Source organism: Magnolia sinica, chromosome 3 (genome assembly GCF_029962835.1).
Source record: "Magnolia sinica isolate HGM2019 chromosome 3, MsV1, whole genome shotgun sequence".
Taxonomy (NCBI): domain Eukaryota; kingdom Viridiplantae; phylum Streptophyta; class Magnoliopsida; order Magnoliales; family Magnoliaceae; genus Magnolia; species Magnolia sinica.
The window spans coordinates 117,802,494-117,815,406 of NC_080575.1; the positions used below are offsets into that span (position 1 = coordinate 117,802,494).

General features: G+C 43.0%; 1 protein-coding gene and 1 pseudogene across 1 annotated transcript; both read right to left on the reverse strand.

Annotated features, from left to right (window-relative positions):
- Positions 1-447: 447 nt before the first annotated feature.
- On the reverse strand, positions 448-1,198 carry LOC131238726 (H/ACA ribonucleoprotein complex subunit 2-like protein; annotated as a pseudogene).
- Positions 1,199-7,953: 6,755 nt separating this feature from the next.
- On the reverse strand, positions 7,954-8,454 carry LOC131239112 (uncharacterized). Its single transcript, XM_058236669.1, has one exon. The coding sequence runs from the start codon at positions 8,452-8,454 to the stop codon at positions 7,954-7,956; it is 501 nt and encodes a 166-aa protein (XP_058092652.1).
- Positions 8,455-12,913: the final 4,459 nt, after the last annotated feature.

A 12,913-nucleotide genomic window follows, 5' to 3' on the forward strand; every position in this document is an offset into this window, starting at 1 on the left:
ATCTCGTATCACTTGTTCTCTCCTGAATAGTGGAAGGAGTGAATGTGGGATGGATAGTCATGTTAGATATGCACACCTTACTCCGACTTTCGGTCTGTACAAGTGGGGCCAGGGTTCATTGATTTTTTCTAAAGAAAGAAAATTTATTGAAATAAAAAAGGGTTTGTATACAAGGGGAAGTTACATTCGGGTAGACCCAGGCACAAAAATCCCCGGGCCTACCTATCCTGCTAACCCACAAACTCAAAGCTTGAAACGCATTAGGCCCTACAAGACTAGTCAGCACCTTCCACTTTCTGTCTGTACAAGTGGGGCCCATGGTTCATTGATTTGTATCATTAGCTTGTTCGGTCCCGCCATGATAGACCATGCCCCAAAATCTCCTTGTTGGGCCTTTTTATTTATTTATTATTATTATTATTATATTTTTAATATCCTAAGAGTGGGCACAATACATCCTATTAATGCCATGGCCAACCCTTCTCTTTCAATGCCATGTCTCCACCAAAAGCCAGCTAGATTGTGTTTTCCATGCATGAATAAATAGCACTAGCATTGTTGTATATAACACACGCTTTCAAAATGGCAGCGACAAAAGCCAGGACAAGTGCCATTGGCTTTGTTTCTCTCTATCTTCAGAAAAGGGAAGATGTGAGTTCATTCACATCTGATACAACTTGGGTGTAATCTGCCTTCAGTTTTTCTAGTTCTTCCTGGCCTAACTCTCCCTTGGTAGGTTTGGTTAGCACCAAAACACAGCATGCAGGCGTCTTGGTGGCTCCTGCGGTAGCAAGATCCTCCTTCGATGGAACGTATATGTATGGGATTTCAGCTTCTTCACACAAGATGGGTACATGCGTGATCACGTCGATTGGAAATGTTTCCAGCTATTACACACAATCCTTTGTTACCACGCCGGATGCTCTTGACCACTTCCTTCACTCCTCTCTTTAAACATTTGGACTCAGAAGCTTTTCGGACGAGCTTGAGAGTTCTCTTGCAGAGCTTCTTCCCTGCAAGGGGTTTGACTATTGGTGCCAACGCGCGCCATTATCTTCTTCTTCTCCTTCAGTGATTTCTCTGTCTCGCTGTCACTTCCCATCTCTCTCTCTCTCTCTCTCTCTCTCTCTCTCTCTCTCTCTCTCTCTCAAGAAGAAGAAGAAGAGGGGTTTAGGAAGAGGGTTTTGGAGGCTTTGGTAGAGAGCCTCCTTGTTGGGCCTTGACCGCATGTAACTACTTGAGCAATTTTTCAATTAAATGTAAGTGGTGTAAGTGTGCTTTAGGTAGTTTCATAATTACATATAACAAATTTAGGTAGTTTTCTAACCAAACATTAGAGTGGTGTGTGTGTGCTTTGAGTGGTTTCCTAACAACTAAAACTACTTAGGAAGTTTCCTCCTAACCAAATATAAGTGGTGCATGTGTGTTTTATGTAGTTTTCTAACTACATGCATGTAACTATTTTAGGTAGTTTCCTAAATCATATATATCACTCTATAAATTGCATACAACTCACCTCTATAAGCTAATTCTTAATAGAGCTAGAGAATTCTCAAAGGTCTCTTGATATTTTATGTAGTATCAGAATTTGCAGGAACATCTAGAACTTGAGAGATTTGATTGAACCTGTTGGCGCCCGAGGGAGACTGACCTCCGATGATAGTTGCCTACTCCACTGATTGTGAAGGAGACCGAGAAAACTTGCTCCGCTGATAGCAGCCCTCTTGCATGTTCAGCCATCGCCTCGTCATCAACATCGTATCTCTACCCCACTGGGACTGTTAATGTGGCTAACTATGCTTCTTCGAAACTCAATTTAACAAACTTTTTGATGTGGAAAACTAAGCTAATCTCTAAGTTAGAAGGAGATGATGTGTAGGGAGTCATTGATAGAGAATTCCACATGCAAGGCAAAGAGACTTTCTCTTCTGATTATAAATGTGAAATCCCAAATTCAGACTACATCACATGAAAAATGTTAGATCAAACAGTGAAAAGGTGAATTACAAACAATCTTTTAAAAGAAACCTTGCGACTAGTGATTAGCCTTGAAACCCCTACTAAGTTTGGAGGTGCCTTGAGAATGCAAGCTGATCATGAGTTTCAACTCACACACCAACTCTGATGTATCTCAAAAAGTGACTACTTTGTCCGATTATATTAGCAAATTTAAAGATATTTGTGACAATCTATCATTTATATTGTAACCTGTAGACAATTAGGCCATGTTTTCCCCACTTTTATGGGGTCTGGTTCTTTAGTATGAGAACTTCATTATATGATTAATGATTAACCACCCTCCTAATCTAAACTTATCCACCTGCTTTAAAGTCAAGAAACCAGAAATCAGGGACATCAAAATCAGGTATATTCAAATCAACATCTTGCATTTGTTGGTTAGTAGTGTAGCTTCAACAACAACAATCTAAGAGAGATTGGGGTGCAGAAGTCCAGACGCAACTAGTATGGCTGATTTTATGGACGCAGTGCAGAATTCTGCTTTGCAGGATGCGGGATTCATCGGCAACCGTTTTACCTGGTGCAACAATCGTTCTGGCAGTGCGCATATCTGGGGCAGACTTGATCGAGTGCTCTTCAACAACAGATGGCTGACTGCTTTTCCCAACTTTAGAGTGGAGCATCTGCCGAGAAATAATTCGGATCACGCTCCTCTTCTGTTATCCCTGCTAGACCAGATTCAGCCAAAAATCAAGCCCTTCCATTTCCTGAGCATGTGGACCCTTCATGACTCCTTCAAGCAGCTTATTAGCAAAGCCTGGGAAGGTGAATGCTCCCTCAACCCTTTGATCAACGTGCAGTTAAAGTTGAAAAAGACTAAGCAGCTTCTAAAAGTCTGGAATAGAGAGACCTTTGGCAATATTTTCCATCAGCTCCGTAGGACAGAAGAGGAGCTAGATATTATTGAACACCGCATGCAAGAAGATCGAGATGACAACCTCATGCAACAGGGTAATTCTATCAGGCAGAGATTAAATCTTCTTGAACAGATGGAAGAATTGTTCTGGAAGCAAAAAGCGAGAAATTCGTGGTTGAAAGAAGGAGATAGAAATACAAAGTTTTTCCATGCTACGGTTAAGGATAAGATCAGACGTGCCTCGATTTCCTCCATCACAGATGACGAAGGCATCACGTTCACCAATCAGGAAGGAATCAAAGGAGCTGCAGCTAAATATTTCGAGTCCCTTTTTCAATCGGTTCAATGGGATTGTCAGGACGATTTCTCTCAGTATGTCCTGCGGCGGGTCTCTCCCCAAGACAACCAAAGCATTCTGGCGCCTCCTTCTCTTGAGGAAATTCATGCAGCGGTGTTCTCAATCCCAAAAGACGGGGCCCTGAGCCTAGACGATTTCACAGCAGGTTTTTTTGCTGATTGCTGGCAGATTGTAGGGGCCGATATCCACAAGGCTGCGGTATCCTTCTTCAAAGGGGAAGAAATGCCAAGGGCCTTTTCATCTACACTACTTTGTCTTATTCCTAAATCCCCTTTAGTGGCAAAGTTCTCGGATTTCAGGCCTATCAGCCTGTGTAATGTTATATACAAGATCATCTCAAAAGTGTTGGCTGCCAGATTAAGCCTAATTTTACTCAATCTGATTTCAAAAGAACAAGGGGCTTTCATTCCAGGCAGAGCCATCACGGAAAACATAGCCATGGGGCAGGAAGCTATGAGAGAGATAGATAGGAAAGTTAGAGGGGGCAATATAATCCTAAAAGCTTGATCTCGAGAAAGCTTACGATAGAGTGGAATGGAATTTCCTAAAGAAAGTGCTCTCAAGATTTGGATTTGATGGTAGATGGATCCGGTTGCTGGAAAACTGTTGGGCAAACACGTGGTTTTCAGTTTTAGTTAATGGAGAAACCGCAGGGTTTTCAAAGCCAAGAGAGGACTTCGTCAGGGCGACCCCTTGTCGCCGGCTCTTTTTAGTCTCACAGGGGAAGCCTTTTCTTGCAGCCTGAAGCACCTGGTGGAGACCGAAGCGTGCCAGCCTTATAAACTCCAACGTGGCTGTCCCCTGGTTACGCATCTTCTTTATGTCGATGATACACTAGTGTTCGTGAATGGAAGCCGCAAATATCTCAAGAATTTCAAGGCGTTCTTGGACTCCTTCCAGAAGGCGTCGGGACAAAAGATAAACTACAATAAGAGTTGTTTCATTGGGCCAAAAGCAATGCCGTCATCAAGAACCTGGTCGATCGAAAGACTGCTCGGCATTGCAAATGCGACGATGGGAGTCAAGTACCTAGGCGTCCCTCTACGTTGAGGGAGAGTAAAAATTTCAGACTTTTAGTTCCTCATTGATAAAGTGTACAATAAAGTAAACAGATGGAAAGCAAGACTGTTATACCAAGCTGGCAAAATGACGCTGATCAAACATGTTCTTGGAAGCATTCCTTTACACATCATGGCTGCAGTTCATGTTCCATCAAAGGTTATTTCCTGTCTTGAATGTAGTTTCTCAAATTTTTTTTAGGGCTGGACGGAGGGTGCTTCGAAGTTTGATTGGGTGGCCCGGGATAAGATTGCGAGACCCATTAGCGAAGGAGGTCTCCGTATAAGACGGCTTCACGATGTTCTATCAGCCCTCCGAATGAAGATGGCGTGGGAAGTCAAATATGCTAAAAATCTCAAGACGTGGGTGTCCCTCATGCGGGCAAAATTCCATACAGACATTTACAGGGTACCTAACAACAGAGCACGAGATAAAGCTTCTCCTTACTGGAAAAAAATCAGATCCTTCTTCCCGCTCCTTGCTTCTAAGATCCAATGGCAGGTTGGATCGGGGGACCTTAACCTGTGGACAGAGAATTGGACGGGCTTGGGCCCTTTGTTAGATCTCGCGACTGATCCCATTCCTGGTCACATTCTATCACTCAAAGTCAAGGATTTCCTAGGAACTGCTGGCCCGCTCCCTCCTTCAGTCACTCCCACATATATTCCCCAACAGGCGATAAATCACATCTTCAATGGGGGGTTTGCTACTTCAGAAGATCCTCCATCCTGTTTTTGGCCCCTAGACCCTTCAGGTATGTTCACAGTCAAGTCGGCTTGGAAGATCTCTAGATCCCCATCTACAACTGCGAGGTGGAGCAATGGGATATGGCACAAATCTCTTTTGCCAAAAGTTTCGATCTTTTGTTGGAGATTGTTGCATGGGGCTATCCCGGTGGACATCCGAGTATAATCCAAAGGGGTGGCGATGGCGTCCAAATGTTGCTGTTGTGATGCAGAACCTCCCTCCTCCGCCCATTCTGAATCCATCTCTCATCTTTTCCTAACAGGTAATCTTGCCTCTTCCTGTTGGATGCATTTCGGTTCCTTTTATGGGATTTCTCCTCTGTCCCATCATACAGTGGAGGGAAAATTAACTCAGTAGCGTGAAGCTTCAGCTCTGGGCAGCGCCCCTCTATGGACCCGTTCTATTATCCCAGCTTTGATTTTATGGGAAATTTGGAGGGCGAGAAATGAAGCTAGATTCAAGGGTAAAATGGTATCGGCTCGCGTAACCATTACGCGTATCAACTGGTGGAGTAACATCATTCTTGAAGGAACACCCATGAGATCCCACCTCTTGCTTGGGCACCAGCCCATTTCCCCCTCCCCTCATGGTCAGTTATATGTATGCTCCCAAATCGTCAAATGGAAAAAATCGGCAAAAGGTTGAGTCAAACTTAACATGGATCGGTCGGCTAGAGGTAACCCGGGTTTGTCAGACGGCGGTGGAGTTTGTAGGGACGAGAATGGAAATCTTCTTTTCACCTTCGCAGAAGGCTACGGGACGGGTACGAATAAGCTAGTTGAGTTGCGCGCGATTCATGATGGGATCAATCGGTGTCTGGAACATGGGCTGGAAAAGATCGAAATTGAGACCGACTCCATGATCGCCCTAAAACTCCTTCTGGGGAAGGTGCGATCCCCATTGCCTTGGAGACATTGGGTTTTCAGAATTAATGTCTTGATCCAGAAAGGAACTTGCTCCCTCAGCCATATTCTAAGGGAGGGAAACGGGCCGGCCGATGCCATGGCCCGCATGGGAAGTGAACTCCAAGCGTCCTCCCTGCTTCCTCTTGTGTCTTCCCTTCCGAGACAGGTAAGAGGACTGATATTCCTTGAAAAGGTTGGCCTTGGTTCGATTAGAAATACGTCGGATCCTTAGTGTGTTTTCCTTTTTCCTTTAGTTAGCATCATACGATAGGAGAGGCCCAAGTTTTTTTTTGTGGTTCGCCCTCCTGAATCCCTGGTTTGTACATGCGATGTTTATATTATCAATGGTACAACGGTTTTTTGAAAAAAAAAAAAATCAATCTTCAATCGATCGATTGAGGTGCTAAATTTCATCCAAAAAAAAAAAAAAAAACAACAACAATCTAAGAAACAACCAACAAAATAAATTAATGCAACAGACGTGTGTGGGATGTGCTAACTATTCAAATCCTAGCATTCATCTAATTATGCATATATATAATTCACTAATCAATCACATAAGTATAATTAAACAAAAAATGCAACAGACAACAATGGTTCAACTCCTTTAGGCATATTTTTGTGCAATCAACATAGAATGACCAAGAAGTCTAGGGATGAAAATAGCAAAGGGGACCACCCCAATGAAATTCTTACTCTAGATAATGAAAATAACCTCCTCTTGTGTGACAATGAACTTTCAAGCTTTTTTTTTTTTTTTTTGTAATAATTATAAAAACAAAGCAAGCTAACTTCATACCAGAGTCGAAGCAACTCCACTTTGAAAACTTTTTTATTTTTTCCAAAACTAAAAATTTTCATTAAGAAAGAAAACTAAACACTTTATACCAGCTAATTTCGAGCAGCCCCAACGACAAAAGGATGTGGGCCCATCTATCGTAAGACAGTTAAAGAAAGTGGAAACAACTGGGAAGGTTAGGCTTCCCGCGGGTTGCCTAGGCCCACTCTGTCTAGGAACACTAGACCACGAATGGAAGGAGAGAGATCTCCCATTGATCGGAAGAGCTGGTTCACTTGGCCATCACTCCCCAGTCGGACCAAGCCATTTGCAACCGAGTTAGCCTCCTTATGGGTGTGGGCGATGTGAACTTCCATTTTGTGCATGACAGTGCATATCCTGGTCTTCCAGTACCACATGGACCACGAGTACATAGCATGATTTAAGAGGACTGAGACCACTGATTTTGAGTCACTCGCTACCTCCACCTTCGTGAATCCGACCTTTGCACACTCATTAAGGCCATTAAGAATTGCTTTTATTTCTACCCTCATATTGGATCCGAACCCGTAAGCAGATGAGAAAGCAAAGAGAAAGTCCATAAGAAGAATTCCTTCCAACACCTCCTGATGGCCCCGAATTGCCCAACGTTGATTTTGATCCATCCATGTTGGGTCTTTACCCACTTGACGACTTGAAATCTGGCCTTGATTGGCGCTACTCTATCGATCCCCAAGGCATTGAGAGTTTGCATTGTGGACAGGTTAGGAAACTTGCGCAGTGATAAAAAGGGGGCAATTAGGCTGATCCAGTGGATAATGTTTGAGATTACTCTGGCGTTGCTGATTGTGGAGCCATCGAATCAGATGGCATTCCTAGCCTTCCACAGCTCCAGGAATATGAATGAAGGAATAATAGCCCTCATGAGGAACAATGTACTCATAGATGAAGGGGTGGCCCACTATGATGTGGCCCTACTGACTGCCGAAGAGGTGGAATGCACTTGGATATTGAAGAGTCTACCAAAATGCTCCCAAACCTGATGAGCCGTGACACCCGAGGTGAAGATGTGGTCAATGGTTTCAATATCAGGTGTGGAGATTGGAGCGCAGCAGGTGCACATCGAAGCGATGCTTACTCCTTTCCTCTGAATTCTGGCATCCACCGGACCGCTTTGTGAATTATTTTTCACACGAACAGCAAGAGTTTGGGAGGGAGCTTAATTAGTGTGTCACACCCACTTCCACCAGGGTTTCCTATCGCCACAAGGTCTGATACTACGCCAAGCTAGACTTGCAGTGAGTTCGCCTGATGTGGAACCTAACCAGATACATTTATCAGCGAAGGCAGAGGTGCATATCCCCACATCTGAGATATGGTCGAGGACTGCCTGCGGGAGAAGATGGGTCACTTGGGATAGTGAAGACCAACCGGAAGGTCCAATCACGTCGCTGACCTTAGCTAGTTGATGGGAAGGGAATAAGGGTAGCAATTTCCAAGCGTTGAGAGGTCCCAGACCAGACCAATCCTCATTCCAGAAATTGCAATCCCCTTGGCCGATAAGCCAGTGCGTGCAGATAGCAACAACAGGGCACAATTTGCAGATATGCTTCCAGGTTGGCGAGGCAAAAGAGGCCAGGCCGACACCTCCAACTGATCGAAAATCTAAAGCATACTTCGCTTTCACAAACTTGCTCCAACAACTGAATTCTCCCTTGAAGCCGATCGCCATCTTCATGTGGAAGGCCTTCATAACCGACTCGAGGCTTCTTAGCCCCAACCCACCCAATGAGGGTGCAGTGCTGGTAGGCCATGGTCAATGGGCCGAAAGACTCACTTGTAAATTTTACATATAGAAAAAATGACCGTGATCGGATAATAACAACTGCACAATTAAAGCATCTAAAACGATAGCAAGTAGAAAAAAGAAAAAAGAAAAAAAGATCCTACCGTCCATTTTGAGGCCCTTATTTTAATTGCTCCAATCACCTGAGATGCATCATGATTATACTTGGGCCCACTTAGGTCCCATATTCACCCTAATAAACTAGGGAGAACTCAATATCGAATCATCATCATTCCCGGAAAGCTACTGTTTAACATGTTTTACTGCGGAATCACATTCAAAGAGAAGTTTCATGTCCAGTAACACTCAAAATTATGATCCATGGGATGCATTTGGACACACGCATATTCCAGTACATAATCTGAACCATTCATTCATTCCGACCCATCCATCCATGAGATGGGCCACATGTGCACAGACAAATAATTATTGGTCATCCACTATTTCCTAGGGTTTTCTACATTGGCACTCATTTGATGTGTGGATGATGTGACTTTCTGTGGCCAGTGATCTTTGGCCAACCTTGAGAGAGGCTAATAGACCATATATATACCATGCAACTGGGTGAGTCCACTCGTTACTCGAGATTGTCGAATCAGCCTTAGTCGCCAACTAGATGGCTAGGTTGGGATTGGCACGGAGTGCATACTGGAGCACACAGCACCGACCTAGGTCAATGTGTGCAGCTGGAAAAATAAAATAAAATCTGTGGGCCCAACTGTGCTTTATGCGTTTTATCCGCCCTGTTCTGGGGGCTTATCCAAGCTGATATTTGTGCTTTCCCTTCATCCAAGTCTGTGTGACCTAATGAAGATGTTGGATTGAAAACAAACATTACAGTAGGCCTGTGGACCCTGGGAAGATTTTAATGGTGGGCATTCAATCACCGCTGTTTCTTGTGGTATGGGCCACTTGAGATTTGGATCAGCCTCATTTTTGGGTTCATCTACTAAAACGAGCTAAAAAAATGGATGAAAGGTGTGGATAAAACACATACAATATGGTGGGGCCACAGGGGTTTTCCACAGCACACGGTACCAACCTCGGTATTTTGTGCGACACTACGCAATCCGATCAGGTTGGTATGCATATTGATAGCAGCATCTGCGTCAAACTTCACCAAGATATTCATGGCTGAGCAGCTCATGTTTTTGGTCCCAAAAAACCCAGATTTGTAATGCTTCATATGGAACTGGTTGCATTCAATTGGGGGCGGAAGGCAATGGCATTAACCTGATGGTCTCATTGCAACCGGATCATCTGTTAAAGTCCCTTCATATACATTGACACACCATTCCTTAATGGCTCTAGCTTTTAGGGCCTGTTTGGCCAGACGGATCCCATGGGTTTAGGAGGGATGGGATGGATTTTAAGGTAATGATGGTGGTGTCAGTAGATTGGTTTAAGATTCATGGGATTGCTATATCCCGGGACAAGTTCATCGAGTCTGTTTGGCATGCCTGGCATATCCCGGGATTTTACCATCTAATCTCTTCCAATCCATCCAACCAATCACGCCCTAGGCACAATTGAATGGGATTAGGAGGGATGGGATCAATTTTAAGGTAATGATGGTGATGTCAGTGGATTGATTTAAGATCCATGGGTTTGCTATATCTCGGGACAAGTTCATCAGGTCTGTTTGGCTCGTTTGGCATATCCCAGGATTTTACCATCCCATCCCTCTTAATCCACCTGGCCAAACAGGCCCTTAGAGAAAGTAGTTATTTTATATGGTATAAGAGAAAAAGGATAATATATTCTCCCACGGGAGGTCAGGAAAACCAAGCCCGTGTTTACGGTGTGAGTGTCCCTCAACCCTTTCGGATGTATTCCCTTGTAGAGTTCCACTCCACACACGCGGGGAGTGTTAATGTCCACCAAAATAAGCATAGCTGTTTTGGTTATAATGTATCTAAACTTGGACCCACAAAATGGAGAGTTCAATTTGAATTGCTTGTTTGAAACATCCACACGATTCCTATGTAATTGCCAAGTGCCTTTATGTCATCCATCTCACTCTGCCAGATTATCAGTTTTCTCGTTCTAGGAACTCATTAACCCATGAATATCTTGTGGGGCCCAAGTCAGCCCACCTATAGTAGGCAAGCGCCTTGAGTCGGAAGAGTCCCCACTGCATATTACAAGGCCTGTACTGGCTAACATGGATCAGATTTTCTATGCCCAAACCAACCCATTTTAAAACTTATTAGGCCAATCCCTGGCCCAGTACACGATCTCTATGTACATATCAATCATATCTAAGAAATACAAATGACGTTACTGCCACTGCCTATATCTAAGCTGACAAGAGTCACCAGAAGGAGCAATGCATTCACCTGATACATGGGTTTGCAGGGGGGTATTAACTTAGATTCATGAACTCCAATGGCTATCTGGATTTGCAAATATAAAAAATCAATAGGACAGTAAATAAAATCAACTGGGAGGATTACTAACGTTGAAATGGAGAGCGACTCCTTAGCTGTCGTCGATCTATTCTCTAATAGAGGGGCTGTCCCTTGGTCCATTTTTTACTGGAAAAACCCGTTCGATTTTTATCGGGGAACCTTATCGGTTTCAGTCAAGCAATTCCCTAGGCAGTCTAATGCTGCGGCAGATAGCCTGGCCCGCTGGGGTAGCTTAAACCAGCTTCACAGACTGTTCCACTCGACCGCTGATCTTCCCCGTAAAACTCGCGGGGAGTTGGTTCTTGATAGAGCCGGTTTGGGGGCAATTCGTTTCTTGTAGCCTCTCCTTTCCTTCCTGGTCGGTTTGTTGGTTCTATTTGCTGTTCAGCCCTTCATGATAGGCAGGCCCAGTCCTTTTTCTCTGGGCCTTCCCGAATATATAAATCTCTTTTTGTGATTAATAGATTCTGGGGTGTTAGAAAAAAAAAAAAAAAACTGGGAGGATGGCTTTAGACCAAAAGCAATAAGAAAAGATCTAGCCAAATCAGAATATTAAATTGTCATTAAAGAGAAAGGCAATCCCTGCATGGTTATAAAAACCACACATTAGCAACCAAGCATGTGGACAACACAAGTGTGGAAGCAAAAGAAATGGCAGTTCGAGGATTAAAAATGCCAAGTAATTTCATTGCTGTTTTGCTTGTAGAATTTTCATCTTGTCAGCTGTTTGAAGTGAGTCTCTCCCTCTATCTCTCTCTCATCCTTTAGTTGTAAGGTTTTATTGGTAAACAGGAGTTTACAAGCAGTGCTTGGATAAAAAATTGTGGCCGTGTATAAATTTGGATGGTAAAGTTTGAATGTAAATAATTTACAAGTACTCTACTATATAGTATTATTTTTAAATCCAAACCTCATATTTACATTAAAATGGGCAATGCATTAATGGTAGAAGTGGAGTGAGGTGTTTCAGGCAGCTGGCTCAAAATTTATGTGTAAAAGAAAAGACCTGCTCATTAAATAGAACATGACAAGAAATGTGAATAGTTCCAGACTTCGATTTATAGCAACTGTATCCTTTATAGACATCACTATAGCCAAGGAAATGCAGGGCAATGGCTTAACACTCAATTTCTCTTTCTTGTGCGGGCCCAAAAATGGCAAGCACTGACATCCGAACACCCTAAGTGCAGAATAGTTTAGAGCTTTGTGAAACAACGCTTTAAACGGGGGTCGATTCCCAACACTGTAGTAATTTGCTAATAAAGCAGACTTCAGTAGAAAGGCCTCCAACTAAAAACATTTAGGTAGGCTTGCTTGAGCCAACAATAGCAACATAATCCCTATCTCTGTTATGTGGCCGTGTTTCCATTCGGCAACACCATTCTGTTCTTAACACATGCTTACAAAAAGAACTGAAAAGAATGAAATCAGAAAATTTCAAATGACTTGAAGCCTTTAAGCTATTCAAAACTTTACTGGATAGTGGCGTAAGCTAATGTGCCAAACATTTGCTGGTACTCTGGCCCCATAAAAGGCTAATGTAGAAGAAGAGAGATGCAACTGGTTTAACATGGTTGAATACAATCCACCTTCAACTTATCTTGTTAGTAAAAACTTCTTGATATGAAGATCCTTTATCCAATAACCCCAAGGAAAGAATCTAATTGAACAACCGTTATGGAAAGTTAATCTAACAAAATATAATAAATTTTGAATAATATATATCCAGTTCAATTAAAACAATTTTCTTCAAAGCCAAAGACAAGAAAGATGCAGTAATGGAAATATTTCCAACAGAAGTAACATTCAGACCCTTACCATCACTAACACTAACCTTATTAGAATTCAGATACTGTTACGACTGAGTGAAAAGAGAAGAATCAAAAGTTATATGATTATTGGCACCCGAATCAAAATAAAACTAAACATCCTGT

Excerpts from the sequence above, each read along its gene's own strand:
- LOC131239112 (XM_058236669.1), bottom strand. The coding sequence starts at position 8,454 with ATGGCGATCGGCTTCAAGGGAGAATTCAGTTGTTGGAGCAAGTTTGTG.